The sequence below is a fragment of the Sipha flava genome, unplaced genomic scaffold (assembly GCF_003268045.1).
Source record: "Sipha flava isolate LNK unplaced genomic scaffold, YSA_version1 80_pilon_pilon, whole genome shotgun sequence".
In the NCBI taxonomy this organism is placed as follows: Eukaryota; Metazoa; Arthropoda; class Insecta; order Hemiptera; family Aphididae; genus Sipha; species Sipha flava.
The window spans coordinates 1,532,190-1,553,827 of record NW_020273622.1 but is presented as its reverse complement, the minus strand read 5'-3'; the positions used below and the strand labels follow the sequence as shown (position 1 = coordinate 1,553,827).

The following is a 21,638-nucleotide window of genomic DNA, read 5'->3' as shown; positions in this document are numbered from 1 at the left end:
TATTAAAACCTCTTCCCCTATCTTTGTTTATGGTATTTTTCAAGAATATATGCACAAAACGTTTCCACTTTTCATATTAATATACACTGACGTCTCGGTTTCACCGATATCTGCCCGTTATTCTTTCATTATTCCACATTTACGCATCTCTTTTACAAACAACCTTCCATCAACAGCATCATCCTATACAACAGTATGTATTGCCATAGTTGAATCACTCAATCTCATCCCCACCCTACAACCCAACAAGTTCCTAATTGTTACTGATTTTCTCACTTGTCTACAATCTCTCTCGTTTAATGTATTCAAATCACTAGGTACCTAACTCTCTAATCCTTCAAATTAGAATTTATTTATCTTCTCTTAATGAAATGGGATTTGAAATCCAATTTCTCTGGATTCCAGGGCACATAGGTATTATTGATAATGAAACTGCTAATTCTTTAGCTAAAAATACATCGTTAATCCAACTTCCACCCTTCAATCTTATTCCCTGGTCTGACTTTTGTCCTAAACTCAAATCTTGTGTCCACCATCTTTGTTCCGATTCTTATAATAATCTTCTACAACATTTTGCCACTTGGTATAGATCTCTAAATTATATTATTCTTTCCAAGCCTTGGTTTTATAAATTAAAATTATCTCGCAAAATAATCGTTTAATTTTCACGCCTTCGCTTCGGTCACATTCTTATCCCTACACATGCATTTAAATTATTGCTTAACGATTCACCTTTCTGTATTTTTGCTCATGCTCCAGTCATTTGCAATATTAATCATATCCTCTTCCACTGTTCTACCTTGTCAGCGGAGCGCTTACTTTTTTTTCCGTGCATCACTCCTTTAACATTCCCCTCGATTATTACTACATACTTTCTTCTAAATCTCCCCTGGCCATCATTTCAACAATCTCTTTTATTTTAAATTCCGAGCTACTTATATAAACCCGAGCTGTATTTAAATGTCGAGACTAATTGTCAATGCAAAGTTTCAAAAAAAAAAAAAAAATCTTCATTGCGTTAAATCGTGCACGCACATTTATGATAAACGATAAGTAAAGTCGTTGGTAATAAGCGATGACCAATTTTGTTTGTTTTTATCATATTTCCTACTCCACGTTTGGCATTATATATAATACCATTGATTATAGATAGTATCTATAATCAATGATAATACTTAGGTAAAGCTCGTATTATGTATATTGCCGAGTGATTTTTGGCATTTTATTTAATGCTTAGGCATTTTGCAAAAAACCGAATTATTCATATTGCCGGTAACAAATACAATACATACTTTCTATAATTTGAATATACATTCACTCAAAATATTAATTCACAAAATGCACTTTTCCAAAATTTAAATGAAATGTTGATTGAGCTAATGATAATTATAATAAAAATATCGACAAATGACCATGTAAGTATATAAATTTAGGATACCTACATGTAATTTAGAAAAAAAAACAATTTTTAATCAAGCCAACGATGATAATTTGTTGACGTACTAAGTCTATAATAATTGGAAAAGGAAATTGTGAATTAATAGGTACCTAATAAATTTGAGTGCATGTACATATATATATATATGTATATGAAAATTATATGTAGAAAGTATTTATTGTATACATTTTTTTATGTTGTACATAAATTATTATACATAGTATATACACATATTATTTGGTGCGCAATGGTGTTGTGATTTTAACAGGTAAAAAGGGATCGGGGCGCAATCATGGTGCAATTAGTCGGGTTAAAAAGGAAAAAATGAGCATTCGTGTTGCAGCCAGAGTCTTATCAGTCTGTAGCGTGACGCCGGTTACTCGACGGTGCCACAAAAATGTTAATGAACCAAGTGTTAAGATTTTAGGATACATTCAGTAAATGTACATGTAAGACTGTGTTGTCGGCAATTTATTTAAAACACATAGAAAAATCAACGAAATTTAAAATATATGTTTTTATTCAAAATTATATTTAAAGCTAAAAAATTTCGCTTTGCTAATATCAATTATTTTATTTCTATTAATTTATAACTAAATTACTACATTTTAATCGATTTATTGGACAATAATTGTCTGTTTAATTTATGTAGATTATAGGTATTTTATACACTTTTTTGTATACTATAGTATAACAAAATACTATAGAAAGAGAAAAATAATCTCCATCTACCTATATACTCCGATATCATGAATAGCTTAACTTTTAGACTGAAGTCGAGACATTCTGTTCGGGAACAGTCTGTGTAAGTTCATTATAGGATATTTGGAAAAATAGACGGAGTACCTCAGGGGTAAAGAATGTTAATCTAGTGAATGACCCTTACTCCAGAGACCCAGTTTTTGATCTCCCAAGATCTCTGTGGATTATGTTGAATCGGATTAGACTGAAGAAAGGTATATGTCAATACTTACTACATAAATTGGGTTTAAGTAAAGCACAAAATTTCAAGGCATAAACTATAAGTCATATCGTCGAAGATTGCCCCAGAACACGTTTTGAAGAAGTACAAGGAAAATTACATGTTGTAGAATCGGACGGTATCAACTAGCTGAAGAAAATAGAAATAAAATTGTGAAAACTCATGGTTAGTGGATAGTGTAATTGTTATTGTTGTTGTGTTGTCTAAATATTTATAAGTTATCTGTTTATTATGTATTGTTTAAATTATGTTTTATTGTTTATTATTTTCCTTATAAATATATTGCATATTGTTTTTGCTAATGAAATAATGCCCTATGCAAGTAGTAGTATACATTTTTATGAATAGATAAAAAATGAACCAATTTAATTATACAACAATACTAACTCAGAGTCGGAGATCTACTTACTGATAAACATAAAAATAATTTTAATGTGTTTTAAAAAATAACAAATAACATCAATTAAACAAGTTAATGATTACATAACTACATCCGTAAAACATTTAGCGGAAAATTGTTTTCAAAATAAAAGTAGAAATCATAAGAACGTAACAAAAATGATTTATAATGTTAATGTATGCATGACGATTTCATCCATTTACATTGTCTCTATGAAGAGAAAATTAAAATTGTTGTTATTCAAAATAAAACAATAGCGTTATAGAATTATTTTTTTCGTATAAAATTGACAAACTCCAGTTTGAACTCAACATTTGTAGTTAATAGGTATGATAAAATGTGTTCAAAATACAGAAAATATTTCTACACATTTTTATTTACTCAACTTTTTTGGACAATTTAATTTTACAGTGAATTTAAGACGTTATGAATTCAACACTAAATTTAGTCATCTTTATGACTTTAGCTATATCAATTGTCACATCATTATTAGATATCTCGATTGATGCTCCAATTTCAAATACTGTAAGTAGAATTCTCCGCCAAAAATATTATTATACATATAATCAGTGTTGGGGGAATTTTGAAAGAATATAATTATGTAACTGTTGTGTGTATCTTTACAAAATATAGCCTTTTAGTAAAATTCCAAAATAGTATTGTTTTATAGTTTATTAAAAAAATAAATATCTTTTAAATTAATTCCTTAATAAAATATTTTATATTTTAATGATGTTAACTATACAATAGTTGTATAATTAATAAACATATATGATTATATGTGTATTTTTTCTAAAATTAATAAGTAAAATATTTTGAAAAATAATAAAATTAAATTTCAGTTATGTAGATTTCAATTTTTAAATTGTTTTTTTGGTTACTACTGAAATATTTAATATCTGTATTATATTACAGACAGTAGATAATAGGGAGATAGAAAACTTTAAAAGTCGATATAGAAGATCAAAGCTGCAGTCTACTTCAAAAAAGCAAAATCGATGTAAGTTAAAATTCTATAGTTAAAAACTGTAATTAAATTTCAGTTTATGATTTTGTTGAATTCAGTGCTTTCGTTATTTACAATCGTCAAATTCGATAATGAACCTTGTTACTCGTCATCTGGAGACAGTGGAATCTGCATGACATCTGCAGAGTGCTATCAAAATCGAGGAGTACCTATTGGATCATGTGCTAATTCTTATGGCGTTTGCTGTTTGTGTAAGAAGAATTATTTTTTATCATCACTATTAAAACTTTTAACTATTATTATTTATTTATTATGATTAGCATTGTCAACATGTGGCCAGACTATCCGCGAAAATGGTACTTATTTTGTAAACGCAGGATATCCAGACGGCCTAAATGCTACCGGAACATGTCAAGTGACCATACATAAAACATCCCCTCACATTTGTCAATTCAAGTACGAGTATACCTATTATGGAAATAAGACAAGAACATTTTTAAAAATGGTTTAATCTATTGTAATATATTTTATTAGATTAGATTTTGAACGTTTTTCTATTACGGGTCCCGAACCTGTTAATCACCAATGTGACAATGATCAATTTATTGTTTCTGGTTCAAATCCCGTACCAGTAATTTGTGGATTAAATACGGGTAGTCACAGTATGTATCTAAGTTAATAAAGAACATTTTTTCCTACAATATGATAATATTATTGAAGTAATTTTACTTCTTGTTACCTGTTATAATAAATCATTTAAAAAATAAGCAAATTATTAGCTTATCAAATTATTCCAGTTTATTTTACTCTCTAAAATAATTATGATTTAATTAATATTAATAAAATGTATTTTGTGTTCAATATTGTACATAAAAATGTATTATTTAGTGTACGTAGATGCTGGCACGGGTACAAGTCCAATTATATTGACAATGGTTACGAGTGGTATAATTTTTAGAAGAAATTGGAAAATTAAAGTTAGTCAGATACCTTGTGACTCTACAACAAAAGGTTATTTTTAAAAACCGAACAATATTAATTTTATTTAAATAATGTATAATTTTAAATGTATTCTACTTAGCTGAAACTGGTTGCTTACAATATTACACTGGAATATCGGGTACGGTGAAGTCGTTTAATTATGAATCATTTTCTGGTCTTCATTTATCAAATCAGGATTACACAATATGCTTGAGGACCGAGCGTAATTTCTGCTCTGTACAATATTCAGCTTGTGATGATCAAAGTGAGTAGTTATAGAATTAAGATACAAATAGTGTAACTATACTAGTTTAATTAATATGAATGGTATAAAAATTAAATTTCATGAAATGCATATAGTGAACAATAGAAGTCACGCGTTCACATTAACTGGAAATACATTGGGTCAAAACCCCGTACAAGCAAACGTTGGTAGCGTTGGGTCGAGTCCTTGTAATTCTGACTACCTCATTATTCCTTGTGTTTCGAGTAAGCAAGGACCTGTTACATCAGTCACGAATACATGTGTGGATAGACTATGTGGTGGTACTTTAAACACAGATTATACTACGATTCCAAATACGTTAATTAGTAAGACATTATATTTATATAATTATTATGATATTAATATTTTCAAAATAAATATATATATATATATATATATATAACTTACGAATAAATTTGTTAAGCGACTTTGTTTTTAAAAATAATTTGCTCAATTATTGAGCTATGATAAGGTACATGAAGCATTTAGATATAATTTTTTTAAATTATAATACTTATATTATTGTCTTGGATTATTTTTCATTGATCATTTTCTTTCCCAATAATATTACTAAATATGTTATATTTTATTACATTTTGGAATTCATATTAAAATAACAATAATTTATATTATGGTATTACCATGGTTTTAGAGCTTAACTCAGAGAAAGTTTTACTTTTTACTGTTTATCTTGGGGGGGGGGGGGTATGGCATCCATGTTAATTCTTTGAAGTTGTGTCGAAATTTTTATTGATCTTAATTTGTATGAATTAAAGTAATTTATATAAAATTTTGATTTTAGTACCTAGGTATTTAAAAGTTTTTTAATAAAACTACATTGACTACTCTATGAAAATTATATGGTTTTAATAACAAATTATTTTAATTAGTAAAATTATATAAATTTGTGTTTATTATTTAACTATAATTTTTTTATACAGGTAGTGTACGACCATTTCGGTTATCTTTCCATACTAACTCAGTGGAAATGCCAAATGACATGGGTAATCGTGGTTTTTGTCTTAACTATATTCAACAACCGTGTAATGCTAATTATGTTTAAGAATTCAATTAAAACACATGTTTGTTATCTTTTTAGAAATAAATATATATATATATTTTTTTACAAAATTATTATCACGTGTTCATTAATTTTTTTACCAAGTATCCGGGAATGGAATAAATAAATAACATAAAAAATAATAATATGGAAAAAATAATCACAATATATATACATTTTGTTTTGTTGGCTACAAATACATTGCTAATCATAAATTTAAATGGTTCCATAATGGACTTTAAATATTTGATCGAAGGTCTCCTATTAATATTTAATTGGAGATTTATTAATTAATAATTATATATTATATAATTCTACGAATCTAGAGAAAATTACTTTGGCACTGAGAGTGGTTGTGGTTTATCTCTACCGAACCCTACTGGTGATTTATCTGCTTCTAACTTCGTCATTATTTGTATTTCTGCATCTACTTTACCCTATGTATATGACACAGTTAATATGAGATACAAAAAATACAATTATACAAAAATTATAGACTAAAATTATCAGAATACTAACTACAATTGAATTTATATTATTTTCCGTGGAAATGAACGGCCACCAGCCACGTGTTTTTTTTACTTTAAACAAATTTATTCGTGGTACTTTCTCGGATGTAGTACATCGCCATGAGGATTTTGTGCCACGAGGCATATTCCACAAATCCAATGTTAAAAAACCTTAAACTGAAAAATTGAAGCATGGTTCACATTGAAAATAATATACTTTACCTATGTAAGAATCGGGAGATAAATGGTCGTTATCCCAAATTTGAAGATGGAGCCTAGGTAAAAATTTTTGTTCTTCACCGTCTATAGAAAAAATATTTTTTATCTTTTGAACTATAATATTTTCTATTTTATTGTAAAGAAATAAGAATTTAAATCGCCAATTGAAGAGTCCCTCTCCGTTTAACGATCGATAATGAATATCTGTCGATTGTTTTTCTGTACTAGGTAACCATCTGTAATATTTAATTACATTATAGTACAGTGTACATAAATTATTAAAACACATTTAACCCTTTAATATAGATATCACTATGTTTTTCTCCTGTAAAATAATCGTCATCAATTAATTTTACATCCGTGACCGACCAAATTATTACACGAAGCTCATAATTTTCAACAATCGGCGGTTTCACATCTACTATTTCAGGTAAATTATCATTTTTAGAAAACATATCGACCCACATTTCTAATGTACCCTACAAAAAAAAAAAAAAAAAAAACAAATTAAATTATTAAAAACTATAACATTCACTTTTTTTTTATACTTGATGTATATTAGGTATTTTTGGATTAAATAATGTTCTTGTTTCTACATGTTCAGGCACTAAATGATATCCAATAACTGGCATATCTTGCCAATGGTTTAATACATTCAATGCCAACGATTGTCTATCAGCTTTTATATTTTTTCCGCCATTATTAAATATTTTAGTACCAATTATCACGCTATTTTCGGTGTATATTGGAGGTTTTAATGTATGGAACAAACAAAGCTTATGTAAAATTTGTGACGGGCTTTCACAATCTCTCCAACGGTTATATCCATCTCTAATGTAAACAAATAAATTTTTTATATTATTAATTATTAATGCACCGATACATTATTAATAATTTTAATAATTTAAATATTCAAAACAAAACTATTTATATTAACTTCATAGGTTCATACAATTTTGAAAACTACTCATTTTATTTTTAAAAACTGTTAGGCACTAATAATGTAGCTGTAAAACGATTGAACATAAAACGCCTTTTTTACGACACGATTGAGCAAATTTGTCGGCATATCAAAGGGTATAAAAATCCAAAAGAAACCTACACATAAAAGCATAAAAAACTCTGCGATGTTGTCAATTTCAATTTTAAACTAAATAAATACTAATTTTCTCTCAAAATTTGTGTTTCTATTTTCTCAGTTGAAATTTGAATGTGATTGTGTTGCCCAGAAACTTTAATCACATTACGTTTAACTACCCCAGAGAAAATTATTGCTGAACATTTATTATTGGTATACTTTCATCTCAAAAGATTATCTTTTTTTTGGTTCTCCAATTAATTTATGTTTGTAAAAATTCACTATGATTAATTCATTGCCTCTTTCCGAGAAAATAATTATTGTTATATTCACGTTAAGAAAATATAAAGTACAATATACAAATATATAACATTACACAACGTACTATGTGTGGCATTAGGATCTTAATAATTGATGTAATAATACGTGAAGAATATAAGTTACAATATTTTGAGATTGCGAATGTGACAATGTCACGTAAAATATTCTATGCTCAATAGTGTTGTCGGAACAGGTATATGCTCAATCGTTCTTTAACGAATATTGTACCGTTAATCATACAATAATCAACTTCTTGTTAGTTTAAATAACGAATTTATTGTTAAGCATAATTATATAAATATAATTATGATAAGATATATAGATTAATATATAAATATGTATTGTGTTTACTGTTTTATAATTGTTATATGTTTTTTAAAACTTACTTTACATTATAATTTACATATGGTTACTATAGGAATGTTAAATTACTATACATATATCTCAGAATTACTTGTTATATTGCTTTGGTAGACCGCAGTGAGCTCTGTGTTTGCTAAAATATCTTGCTTCAATATCTATTATCGTTTCTCCGATCAGTTCATCTTTTTTAAATCTATCATAATCCATAACTTTAATTTTTAAAATTGAACATTCTGGTAAGGAAACTTCTTTTTCATAACATCTTTTGTTTTGTTAACAAAATGTAAAAAAATTTTAGTATTAAAAATGTATGAATTTTTATCAATACTATTTGGCTACAGTGTGATTGTGTATTTTTTCCTTTTTTGACATGACTAATTACCCAGGATTGCGCAAAAAATGTTCAACACGATTATGCCCGGATCCCTTTTTACCTGTTAAAATCAGAATAGGATTGCGCATCAAATGATATGTGTATATGCTATGTATAATAATGTATGTACAACATAGAATATTTAATTAATTAAATTAATTTACGAAAATAGTAAGAAAACAACATTCAATTTATATGTTAACAAAAAAAAAAAAAAAATCGATTAATTACTATGGTAGTATAGAAAAAAAATCTTTATAAAAAAATCAAATATTGACTATTTCTGTAAATACATTTAGCACAAATTTAAAAAAAAAGAATAATTTTTAACCAAGCCAACAAAATAATTTGTTGACAATTCTAAGCCTGTAATAATTGGGACGGAAAATTGTGAATTAATAGGTAATAAGTTAGAGTGAATGTATATGAAAATTATAGAAAATATGTATTGCATACATTATTTTATGTTGTACATTATTGTACATTATTGTAAGTAACATTATAATACTTACTATACATAGTATATACACATATAATTTGGTGCGCAATCGTCTTGTAATTAGTCGGGTCAAAAAAGGAAAAGTTGCATAATCCTGTTGCAGCTATGCTATTTGTATAAATTATCTTATGATTCTGAATTATAATATCATTCAAAGAATAAAAATATAATTTACAATTGTAAATTTGTGGGCAGTTTTAATATATTATTGGATAAACATTTTATATAATTTATCTACCTACCTGCCAAATAAAGGATTTAATGATTTTGGTATGCGATTCTTCTGATCCGAAATGTTATAGCACTCTCCAAATAAGATTTTTATGTATGGGTCTGACAATCCATTTATGTCTTTAGGATGTAAATTATGTGCTCTCAAGATGTATACGCGTACAATAATATTGCATTTGGCATTCAATTTTAATCGTGGCCAAAATTGAGATTCTTTACCGGAGAAGTAAAATTCTTTTGATCTCGAAACACTTTGTTCATCATTACTAACTGAGTTGCGATATAAGTGTATATTCCCCTGCGAGTAAATAAATATTGACAAAATCATATTATTTAACTATCAATTTATTATTAAGTAAGTGAAAGTTTTAAATAAACTAGTCAAAATTTGATGCAAATTTATTTAATAGACAATTTAAATCGGTTTACTATTTCATAAAAGTTTTGCGAAGAAAAATAAAATAATTTTGAAATTGATAATCATTACTTTTAAAATAGCAATAGTTTTTGGTTTTTTATGATCTCCTTTAAGGCCGTAGAATTTGAATTTTCTTATATTGTCTTCAAATTTACCAAATTCAGGAATAAATTCTAATTCTTTATCATAGATCTAAAAAGATTATAACAAAATTTTAAAATACATTTTTATAATATACTTCAAAAATATTTATACTGTTAAAGGTTTTATTTTTGAATAACGTTTGGCAAGATAGATCTTATTAGATTGATCTCTGCAGCACGTACAAAATGGAAGAAATTTACATGGAATTTTCGAAAATGCACTAATAATATTATGTTTATTCTTCTGCATGTTATTCTGTAATCATAATATTTATAAAATTAGTATTTTAGACCTACACTTAATTACTTTTAGATTTGTAACGCAAATATAATTTATTGAATACAATTATGTAGAAATAAACTAAATTATAGCAACTTAAATCTTAAACAAAAATGAAAGCTGTTGATACCATTATTTTTAAATACTAATCCTAAATAAAATAATAAAATGTTGATTTATCTAATTTGTATTAAATTAACAGAAATTTAGTCAAAAATATCAATTAATAAAATATTTTGAATATTAAAAAAGTTGGATACATAAAATTAAAAATATATACAAATATATGTATAATTTAAAACTTATTAAAATTTCAACAGAATTACAAATAAATAGTTATTAAATAATATTATTTTTCTTTTATTAAAAATAGTTGGTTTTTTATTGTATAAATTAAAAATTATAAAATTTAAAATATTCAAATAAATTAATATTAACAGAAAAAATTATAAAACTAATTATAGCTTGATATATATTAGGTACAAATTTGTTTAGAAATATGGCATTTTTTATGTAATGTGTTATTTTCAAATATAGGGTTTTAATATTCTTTGTAGGTATAAGATATATAACACATCATAGACACATAGATATATTTTGATAAAAGTACTAATTAAATCCACTCTTCGGTAGATGGTAGGCTGTATAACCATTATTAGTTTCTCAAATTTTTCAATTTCAAAGAGTGAAATTTGGTTTTAATTTTACTGACTTAATCAACTTTTTATTATCGAAATATATTAAAAAATTTTTATTTGTTTAGTAAAATTATTGAATAAATACTCAATTATAGATTATTACTAAGTACTAAATAGAAAATACAAAGTACAGTAAAATACAATGTGTATTGAAAAATGAACCTTTTGGTATTTAAATCCATAATATTTTGTCCACCAGTTAAAATCATTTTCATCTTCTTCAAAGTTGTCATCTGGTAGTGTATTATACTTTTTTTCAAAATATCTAATGAAATGTATAAACTGGTTTGAAGCCCAAACAGTAATTGTATCGATACATGGACATAACCAAACTATTATGTTGTACAATACAGTTAAAACTAGTTTTAAGTTTTTAAAAAACCATAATAAAAGTTTTTTTAAAGTTGATGGAGTTATGAATTCAATTATTTTTCTTAAAAAATCATAGCTCAATTTAAACTTCATCTAAAATAATAAAATTGTACAAAATAAATTTAATAATTGTTAAATAAAAATAGTTTAAATGCATTAATTACGGTAGACGTGATTTTTTTAGTTATTTTTTTATTTATTTTTTCATTTTTTTTACTATCATCTTCTTCTTCTACATCCAAAACTATTTGCAGACAAATAAAAATAAAATAAGTATTAAAATAAATGAAACCATAAATATTAAAAAATATACATATTTGCGCTTTTCTTCCAAAAAGATTAGGTTAATCACACTTTAATTTAGAAGACTTCATCTTCATATGTCAATAATTTATATAATGACAATAACTAATAATGAATTGGTATTGATCGTTTAAAATTTTCATCGATCGATATAATATTATTTCATTTTTCGGGTACATTCTAAAGTCTTCAGACTTAAGTAGTGAATTGAAATATGAAAGAGAAGTGCATCATGGTCACCACGCCCACTACCAAATTATAATATGGGTGAAGCCAATAAGTATAAGCATAGGGGGAAACGATGGAATCAAGTAAAAGAATCAATTTTCAAATATTTATAACAGCGACGTTGTGAATTTACATTTTTAATATTTAAATATTTACGTTGTGAATATGAGAATAGAACAATCACTTGTTTCGAAATTTTAGAAAACTAGTGAAGATATGGATACATATAAAACGAGTATATAACCAAAGAATGAAATAATACATTGTATAATAGTATTTATTTTTTACCAGAATGAACAGGATATTCGCCTTTTAATAGATTTCGATCAGTTTCTGAAATCTCAGGAACAAAAAAGTTATCCATGGTTTGAGAAGCACATATTCCAAGTGGAACGTGTTCTTTTTTTATTTTAGAATAAAGTTGAAAACATATTGAAGGTAAAAGATTGGGATCATCAGGTAATTCCTATTAAATAGTATGTGTTTATATGCTGTCAAATGAATTATCTTACATTTAACTTACTACGCTAAGAACATATTTTTTATTCGTTATATCCGGGAAATTCGGAAAGGAGCTTATATTTTTAATCACATCGGAATCAATAAATGTACCGGAGTAAAACATTCGAACATATGGTTCACATAGATCTAATTCGAATTCACGTAATCCCCAAAACAAAACAATTAGTCTGTAAAGCATTTTTGTAATAAATATATATTATTTTGTGTTCGATTTTTAAACTAAAAACTAACCGATAATTATGGAGCTTTGGTTGGATATGATTCAATAGGGGAACGTTCAAACCGTTGACGGTTTTTGTCAATTCATTTGATCCTTTAATAATTTCAACAGCCACACATATTTTAGCAATTTCTTCCGAGCTGTCAACAATATCAATCCAATCTAATGTTGAACGTGTTGTAATTTCTATTCCCTTCAAATTAATAACAGCAAAGGCGATTACATCCTATAAAAACAAAAAACATAATTAATAGTAAAAGATAATAGTATTTAATTTCATATTAAACTTACTTCAATCAATCCGTCTGTTTTTATTTTAACGTGACATAGTTGGATAACTGCATACATTGGAGATTTTTCAATAACATCTCCATATTGAGTAAATTTAATTGGTTCGGACGAAATTGATACATTCCATGATGGTGATAAATTTGAGTTAATCACCTAAATAATTGTGATTTTAAAATTAATAAATAAATAATGCATAACAATGTTCACACATACGCGTATGTTTCAGTAAGTTATAATGTTATAATTAGAGTTCGGACATTAATGCTTTAAAAATTATAAAAATATGTAAAAAAATGTATTTATTGTAGTTTAAAAATTATATTACGAGTATATCATATATTTATATAATCATGTTACCAAACATACTTATATTTATTTAATATTTACATTTTTTTATTTTTTTTTATATTTTATTTATTCTGATTTTTTTTTTCGAAGAAAATGTACAATTTATATCTAGACATAATAAATAAGATAAGAGAGAAGAAATAACTTGAAATTACATAATTTGGGAAAGAAGCCACCCACTGATGACACTTTCGACTTGGGTTATGGGACATCTTATTTTAATTTAATTTATCTCTCGACAAACCCTTAACCTGGAGTCCATACATTAAACTTAAATGCAAAACTGTTAACTCTAGACTTCATATCCTTAGACCACTCTTAAAATCCAAACTTTCCCTTTCCAATAAACTTACTATATACAAATCAATAATTCGACCAGCTTGGACATATGGTAAACAGTTATGGGGCTCTGCAAAGCCCTCTAACACCAACACGCTTCAAGCTTTTCAATCTATCTGCCTACGATTAATAACATCTTCTCCTTGGTATTTCACAAACAATAATCTTCACAAAGACCTAAAAATTCCTACACTTAATCAATTAGCAAAAGCACTTTACTCTAAATTTCACTCCAACTTAAACTCTCACAGTAATCCATTAATAAAGCAACTTTCTTCCACCTCACTTCCTGGCAATGTACATAGAAGACTCAAAAGACAGTAGCCTAGAGACCTATTAAAATAAAAAATTAAAAAAAAAAAAAAACACGACATCAAAATGTTCTCGGTCGAGTGGTGCTGCTGAGTGCCTGCCCTTAAATGTTAAATTCTTTTATTTCACATTATATTAACTATCAAATTTACCCATTGTACATAATGTTGTATAGATTGTAAATTACTTAAATATATAAAAAAAAGTGGTTAAAAAAAAAAAAAAATTAATTTATTTCATAACTTGCTGTTACGATCGCTGTTGGACTCTTATAAATAAAAAAATTTCTTCGACTTTATTAATTTTGTTCTATTTTTGATAAAATAGGTATATGGATTGATATGCTTGTATTTATTAGTTTATTATATAGTAAATGCAAATTTTGAGCGAACAAATGCCGAAACACATAATCAAATACCACTCTCATATTTTAGAATTTATAGATAAATTATGAAAAATGCTCTAAAAACTTGAAAATTCCCTTAAAACAGCAACATATACCCTAAAAATGCATATAAAGATAAATTTGTCACATAATGCAAAAATATATAAAATAAAAACTACATTAAATTAATCAGTATTACTTGAATCACATTTTCTCTTTTGGACCTATGTATTGGGTTATTAGAAAAAAAGATGTATTTACATCAAAATCTTATCTCTAGTTATAATATTAACCTTTAAGACATGAAACGGTTAAAAATTATAAAATTAAACTATAGGTATTTCCATACTTCTGTATTCAATGAATGGCCTTCAAATATAACTCGTACCATCAAATTTGCCCAGCCATATTTTTTATAATACTTTTCAGAAAGTGCCGCATGACTTATATGTGCTTTGATTTGTAACAACTAAATATATATTCGGAAACAAAATTGTAAATAAACATAAATAAACCGATAAATAATACATTATACTGTTTCGTCGTATTGTTTAAATTTATACTGCAAGCAAGGTTGATCATTACATTCACTTATCAGAAGTTCAGGCATTTTCATTAGTCCTAAATTAAAATCCTTGTATGGACCTATCCAAAATATAGTTTCCGTAATTTCATCAAATAAATTATCGTTTTTGTCAGTTGATCGCTGTAATATAGTTAAATTGTGTAATGATGATTTCATAAAACATACAGGTATTTATAAATAAATGTAAACTTTTTCATATAATTAAATATTAACGCATTGTGTATTTGTATTATAAACTATATCAGAGTTAGGTTAGTTCAGTTTACTAACCAAAAACCAAGGTTGAATCTGTCCACAATATTTTCCTTCAAACTCTGGAATAATCGAATATAAAAAGTGTCTTGTTTGAATTTGACATTTTGATATAATTTTTTTACCATCACATAAATTTAAGAAAAGATTAGGTGGACCATAATACGACTGAAATATATATATTTAAAATGTATTATAAAATATAATGTTAATTAATTTCTATTTTTTATATTTATTTATTTATTTATTTTTATTAACTTTTATTTATTGGAATGTAGGAATAAAGGAATGTAGTAGAGGCAACGAAAGTCCTTCGAGAACCGTAAAAGCTCAAAAAGAAGAAGAAGAAGAAGAATAATTATTTATTATTTTTCTTTATCTGTTACTGGAATTTTTATATTAAAAGAGTCAAGCCCATTTAATAAAATATGATGCTTAACGCATTTTAATTTATCAATATTAATGATAAAATAAATAAAGTATTTTCATTTAAACCAATATTACTTAGATCATTTAACCTACAACATTGTTATTGAGGTACTTATATTAAGATTTAGAAGTCTAGCTTTACTCGGTCTAAAATAGATAAAGTAAAATTTTTTAGGTGCACAACAACAATTTTTTTATCAGGTACTACATTTGAAAATATAATAACGATTGTTAAATATTTTCATACAAAATTGTATCTAAAATAGATAATTTTTTTTACAATTTAAAGATAATTATCAAAACTTAATATTTATTACATGATTTTCATAAATATCACGTTAAAAAAATAAAATGCATATAAAATAAAAATTCTTAATCAAAATGATTATTTATTTTTGATATAACATCTAAAATTATAATTTAAAATCGAAGATCAAATGATTTATTAACATCTACTACCATAAAAATAATTTTAAATTTTTAATATCTAAATTAAACCCAAATGACTTGCAATACATTTTATTTTTAATTAATAGATGAACTGATTCAGTTAGTTTCATTAATTACCATTATCTATAGCTAATAACAGTGTACCTACTACATTTATAAAAAGTCCGTTTTATATACCTATTCGTTTGTTTTAGTATAAGAATTTATTAATATACTAACAAATATTAAAGGTCTTTTTAATATATTGCAACAGGGTAAATTTAAAAATTTACTTTATTATTTTGGAACATAAATAATAGCCTTTTGATTTTTTGTTTGATTTTTTTCATTAAACTTAAAACATCTGAATCATTATTCTTAAGGGTTTTAATTTTTTTAATTTCATTTAAACACATTTTTTGAAATAATCTCTGCAAACATAATCATACAATGTTATTACGATCAAATAATTTATATAATAGTATGTTTAAAAAATATTATCGTAAAATAATAAGAAACAGCTACCTACATTAATAAATACAATAAACATTAAAAAACATGTTTAAAATACCATATAATTAACACATGAAGAATGAATGTGTTTTTGTATAGATTTATTTTCATCATATAATTTTTTAAATCGTTGACAGTATGCGGATAAGGTAATAAGCATTTTATGAAAATTTTTCATCTTATTAATATTAGAATTTTGAGAGTTGAGATACTTTGTATTTTTAAAAATACATGTTTCCTGTATGAACAAAAAATTATCAATTGCCCATCCATCAAAATATTACATTAACCATTTATAAGATATATTACCATATTTTTAATTGTTGTTGATAATAAATTACTAGCATACATTGCATAATATTCAATGCTTGGTAAATTTACAATTAAAAACAGACATGGTTTTGTATTTTCTTCGATTAATAACTTATAAAAATCTTTTTCAACGTGTACCCCTTTGTAATTTGGTGTTTGTAAGTTGATAAATTCTAATCAGTTATTGGAAAATTGTTAATTAATAGTATATAACATTTAGAGCAGAGATTCTCAAACTTTTATAAACACTGTACCCCTTTCTGTCAATAAACTTTTTTGGATACCCTTTCTTAGTTAGAAAAACTAAAATTAATATAAAAAAAATTAAAAATTTATAAAATTACATTTTTATTTCATTAAAAACTAATACACAAAAAATGTCAGAAACAAAAATAGGTTTATTTCAAAAAAAATTAGTGAAAAGGGTTAGCTTGTTTTTGTTGGCACAGTTGATCAGTATTGGGTTCTAATTTAGTTTAGTAAAATTTTAAATCATTGTCAACATTTAACTTGTTTCTATATTAACTTTCAAACTTGAATCACCTTTTCCACTTAAATAATTTAATTTTTAATGTTTGTTGGCCAGATTCATACCCCTTAAAAAATCTCGAGTACCCCCAAGGGGTACGTGTACCACAGTTTGAGAACCACTGATTTAGAGTATCAGTCATTTGAAAAATATTCAAGTTGACAATATCGTTCAAATTAAAAAAAAATGATATTCCTAATACTTTTTTTTAATTTGTAAGTAATTTATTTTTAAAAAATATTATTGTAATATTATTAATATTGTAAAATAAAATAAATAACAAATATCACGTTAAAAGAATTATGCTTTAAATAAATTTAAATTGTTTTGGACTATTTTACATTTTTTCTAATTACATTTATGCATATATTATACAATCCGTATTACCTTCCTATGTGAAATGAACACTAGATCAGTCGAATTACTCACTTTTATTTTCATGTTCCGATAAAAAATTATATTCACCATAATCCATTGATATTGTCAAGCCATTTAATTTAATTTGTTTTTTGTGTATATGGTTAACACGACTAATTAAACCAATTATTATTATTTTATGGTACATTTGTTTCTAAAAGTAATTTAAAAATATTTCTTTATAATCTAAATAATAACTGAGAAATACTAAGATAATTTTATTATTTCATAGTTTTATATAAATTTCCTGTAAATATGTTACTAATTTTGATGTAAATTGTATATGTATAAAAAATTGCGTAAATATTTTAGGTCGGTGTTTTTAGAACCAGCACCTTTTTTGTTTTTCAAATAATTATTTATAAAAATACTCTTTCACTCCTTCTAAGTCAAGTCACTACTGATAATTGAATTTATATTTTCACTACTAAGATATGAAATAAATGTAGTACTTCTTTCTTGCTTTATTTTTCTGTCCTTAATTTATTATATTATTTATTAACTCTAGATTAGTTATTTAAAACCAAAATAGTAATACATAAAAAGTTAAACAAATAAATTAAATAATTATAATCCTAATAATCTGTTTTATTGTGACCCTAGTTCAAATTTATTTTGTAAACTTATTACTTCATAAAGAATTGGAACTATATTCTCAATATGCAATGTTGTAATATTTTCAGTTTCGGGTGGTACTAATTCTGTTTGTACAGATAATAATATCCTGCCAAAATATTGTTGAGTTTCCAATAACGTAAAATGTAAAAATGCTGGACCAAAACTTGGGATACCATCTGAAATTATATTAATTGAAAATATTCATTTTTATAATTTGAAAATTAATAAAATGTCTTTTCACACCTTTTCCGATCAAATTATGCATGGATAATATCCTGCTAGCCACAATTTTTCCAGATAAAACAAATGTAATTAATATTACAGGATTGAGTGGAGGATATATATTTATTGTTGAAAATTCCTTATTCCAATTTAACTCTTTTCTGTTCATGTCCAGTAAAATACTTGTCTGTTTAAAATATAATCAATTCAATTGTTCCATAAATAATAAGATACTATAGATACTTCGGGTGACATTCCAAAATAAATTGATAACCATTTAGGACCATCATCAAAGTAACGTATCATTTCACCTTTGTAAACTTTAATAGAGTATTTCGCTAAATAACTTGTTGGCTTTTTGTATCCAATTGGAATCAATAAATCACTAAAATATATTATTTTCATAGTATATTATTTATTTTGTATTATACTAAATTAATTATTAGAATTCGCTCGGAAAGTATTTTTACTTAAATAATATATTTCTAACCTATACAAAAGTGAGAATATATCTAGCCAAAAACTTTTTCGACCTTTAAGAATATGATTTTCAAAAAATCCTTTCTTATAGCATATCAATGGTAATAGAGGAACTATTGTGTTAAATATTCAGTTTTATCGTTTTTAAGATGTAGTGATTAGTAAGTGAGTGAATGGTCTTTAAATTCTAATACGTAGATAGAATAAAAATAAATAACATGAATGCAAATATGTACCTACTGCATAGATAATATCAGTAATTATTAAATAAAAAATTAATATCAAGATAGGAAAAAGATATTTTTAATTTTTATTTTATTTAAACAAACTATTATAAATTAAATATTTATAAAAAAATATTTTATTAAAAACTTTTTTTTAAAAAAATACTGAGTGATAAAAAATTGGTTATCATAGTAAACGTACGGGCATTTAAATTTGTTTTATAAATTAAATTAGTTTGAGAATTCATAAAAATTATCGGAAATCGTTTGCAAAAATCATAGATTCATTACATAAATAATATCTATCTTTGTATTTTTAAAACCATTCATTGCTAACAGAATTCTAGTATTTTTGTATATAAGATAATGTATGAAGAATGAACAAAATCAAAAGAGTACCTAATATTTTAGGTTAAAGTATCATGTTATTACTCATCATTCATCAATTATTATAGAAAATAATTATTGTAAAGAATTGTGATTAATCGCTATAATTTAATATTAATTATTTAAATTTTAGCTATAAAACATGGTACAATGATAATATACTCGTATGCAAATGTATACAATGCAAATGTATTGTTAATTTTTTCTTAAAAATAAAAAATAGAATTTGCTCAAGAAAAATAAAAATATTTTAATTACTTATACATAGTTTAAAATATAATAATTGAAGAATTTATTATTCCTAAATAAAACGTTTTGTAATTTTTTTTTTTTTATATTTCTCAACTGAACAAACTAATTATCAGAACAAATTGATCATCAATATCATACTATTCATTTGATAATAATTTACAAACATTTTATCGATGCTCTTGTCTTCAACTATGGAGTCCAATGATTTTAACAGGCTTAGATTATCAAAGGATTTTCTTTCATGAAATATAAATAAATCACATTTCAAATATCCTTTAATGCGTAAGTCATTTTTTTCACGATTAACCAAAATCAACCATTTATTGTGAAACAATTGGTCTGTTAAAAATAAATTTATATTTTTAAGTTATCTAAATATGGTCCATTAAAATCAAAAGATTTGATGAACACTATTTTATTAAAAGTTTAATTTTTAAAGTCATAAATTATATAATTGTCTAATAAATAAAAACAAAAAAATATTAATAATAAATAACATAAATATCTATAATAACATATATGTTACATCTGTAATAAATAATTATAACGAGGATAATAGGAAATAAATTATCGAATACCTGGTTCTGACCAAATTGTAGAAATTCCTATACTAGTACTACCGAGAATAGTTTTTGATAATAATAGTAAATTATGTGTTTCATATACCTTCAAAAGTGCATAAAGTGTTAAAAAGAGACAATCATGTATATATAAATATAATAAAATTACTTACAGTGATAATTATTTGCAAGTACAGTAAATCATTCAATAATAATGGTGGAAGATCAATTATAAATTTCTACAATAATTTATAAGTTCAGTTATTACACAATGGGTAAAATAATGTATTGCAATTCATTGTTACTTTAAAATAAGATGGTGTAGTTGTTGTTTTTCTGATTGCAGTTTTCTTATGGAAATAAGACGGAATTTCGACAACAACATATGTATTAATATTACTTTTATAGAATTGTTTTCCTTCCATTATATTTATCATAATTTGACATTTGATTTTTTCACAAGGTGCTTCAATTTCTCCCAGATAATCGAGATTATTCATTTTTTTAAAAAAAATAAAATTTATTGTAAATCACAAAAATATTTTCTTATGAAGAAGGTATGTGAAGTTATATATTTTATAAAATAAACAAAGTAGTTTTAGAAAAGGCTTATGTTGCACGTTTTTGATATAATTCATAATTATTTTTTAATTTAAAATAATTTATTTTATTTTTTTTTTTTTTAAAGAAAATAAATAAATTTCTTGTTACATAGCAGCAGAATGATTAGTATTCATATATAATAGAAATTGAATGCCAATATACTGATATAAATTCGTATCAATCATATTGTATAAAGAAGTCGTTGATAAACGACTTTCGTTGATAAACGACTATCGTTGATACGAGAATAATGAAGTTAAAAATCGTAGATGACTTAAAA

The 21,638-nt window shown here is 24.9% G+C and overlaps 3 protein-coding genes across 3 annotated transcripts; 1 reads left to right on the top strand and 2 right to left on the bottom strand.

Moving 5' to 3' along the window:
• Positions 1 to 3,147: 3,147 nt before the first annotated feature.
• LOC112693075 lies at positions 3,148 to 6,107 on the top strand. Its single transcript, XM_025567974.1, has 9 exons — positions 3,148 to 3,345; positions 3,736 to 3,820; positions 3,886 to 4,038; positions 4,108 to 4,243; positions 4,322 to 4,449; positions 4,676 to 4,798; positions 4,869 to 5,033; positions 5,129 to 5,359; positions 5,975 to 6,107. The coding sequence occupies exons 1-9, from the start codon at positions 3,247 to 3,249 to the stop codon at positions 6,094 to 6,096; spliced, it is 1,242 nt and encodes a 413-aa protein (XP_025423759.1). The 5' UTR covers positions 3,148 to 3,246; the 3' UTR covers positions 6,097 to 6,107.
• Positions 6,101 to 15,059, bottom strand: LOC112693125 (otoferlin-like). Its single transcript, XM_025568048.1, has 15 exons — positions 14,895 to 15,059; positions 13,162 to 13,314; positions 12,882 to 13,096; positions 11,388 to 11,490; positions 10,360 to 10,503; positions 10,174 to 10,296; positions 9,698 to 9,984; positions 8,675 to 8,845; positions 7,370 to 7,652; positions 7,116 to 7,300; positions 6,825 to 7,057; positions 6,613 to 6,773; positions 6,430 to 6,530; positions 6,195 to 6,354; positions 6,101 to 6,124 (listed from the first exon to the last, which is right to left on the bottom strand). Exons 1-15 carry the CDS (start codon positions 14,934 to 14,936, stop codon positions 6,101 to 6,103), a joined length of 2,385 nt encoding a protein of 794 aa, XP_025423833.1. The 5' UTR covers positions 14,937 to 15,059.
• Positions 15,060 to 15,062: 3 nt separating this feature from the next.
• LOC112693124 lies at positions 15,063 to 21,255 on the bottom strand. Its single transcript, XM_025568047.1, has 9 exons — positions 21,156 to 21,255; positions 20,360 to 20,534; positions 19,096 to 19,237; positions 18,953 to 19,039; positions 18,643 to 18,831; positions 18,025 to 18,166; positions 17,064 to 17,239; positions 15,402 to 15,551; positions 15,063 to 15,251 (listed from the first exon to the last, which is right to left on the bottom strand). Exons 1-9 carry the CDS (start codon positions 21,253 to 21,255, stop codon positions 15,075 to 15,077), a joined length of 1,338 nt encoding a protein of 445 aa, XP_025423832.1. The 3' UTR covers positions 15,063 to 15,074.
• Positions 21,256 to 21,638: the final 383 nt, after the last annotated feature.

Bases quoted from the DNA above. Each gene is read 5' to 3' on its own strand.
- LOC112693075 (XM_025567974.1), top strand. From the start codon at position 3,247: ATGAATTCAACACTAAATTTAGTCATCTTTATGACTTTAGCTATATCA. The intron at 4,039-4,107 runs GTAAGAAGAATT...TATTATGATTAG, and splicing joins TTATGGCGTTTGCTGTTTGT to CATTGTCAACATGTGGCCAG. The intron at 5,034-5,128 runs GTGAGTAGTTAT...AAATGCATATAG, and splicing joins TTCAGCTTGTGATGATCAAA to TGAACAATAGAAGTCACGCG.
- LOC112693125 (XM_025568048.1), bottom strand. From the start codon at position 14,936: ATGGTACGAGTTATATTTGAAGGCCATTCATTGAATACAGAA. The intron at 10,297-10,359 runs GTATAAATATTT...TAATCTTTTTAG, and splicing joins CAAAAATAAAACCTTTAACA to ATCTATGATAAAGAATTAGA. The intron at 8,846-9,697 runs GTAGGTAGATAA...ACAAAACAAAAG, and splicing joins TTAAATCCTTTATTTGGCAG to ATGTTATGAAAAAGAAGTTT.
- LOC112693124 (XM_025568047.1), bottom strand. From the start codon at position 21,255: ATGAATAATCTCGATTATCTGGGAGAAATTGAAGCACCTTGTGAAAAA. The intron at 19,238-20,359 runs GTTTGTAAATTA...AATATATTTTAG, and splicing joins GACAAGAGCATCGATAAAAT to TGATTTATTGATTCCAATTG. The intron at 15,552-17,063 runs GTAATATATCTT...TATATATTTCAG, and splicing joins CAACAACAATTAAAAATATG to TCGTATTATGGTCCACCTAA.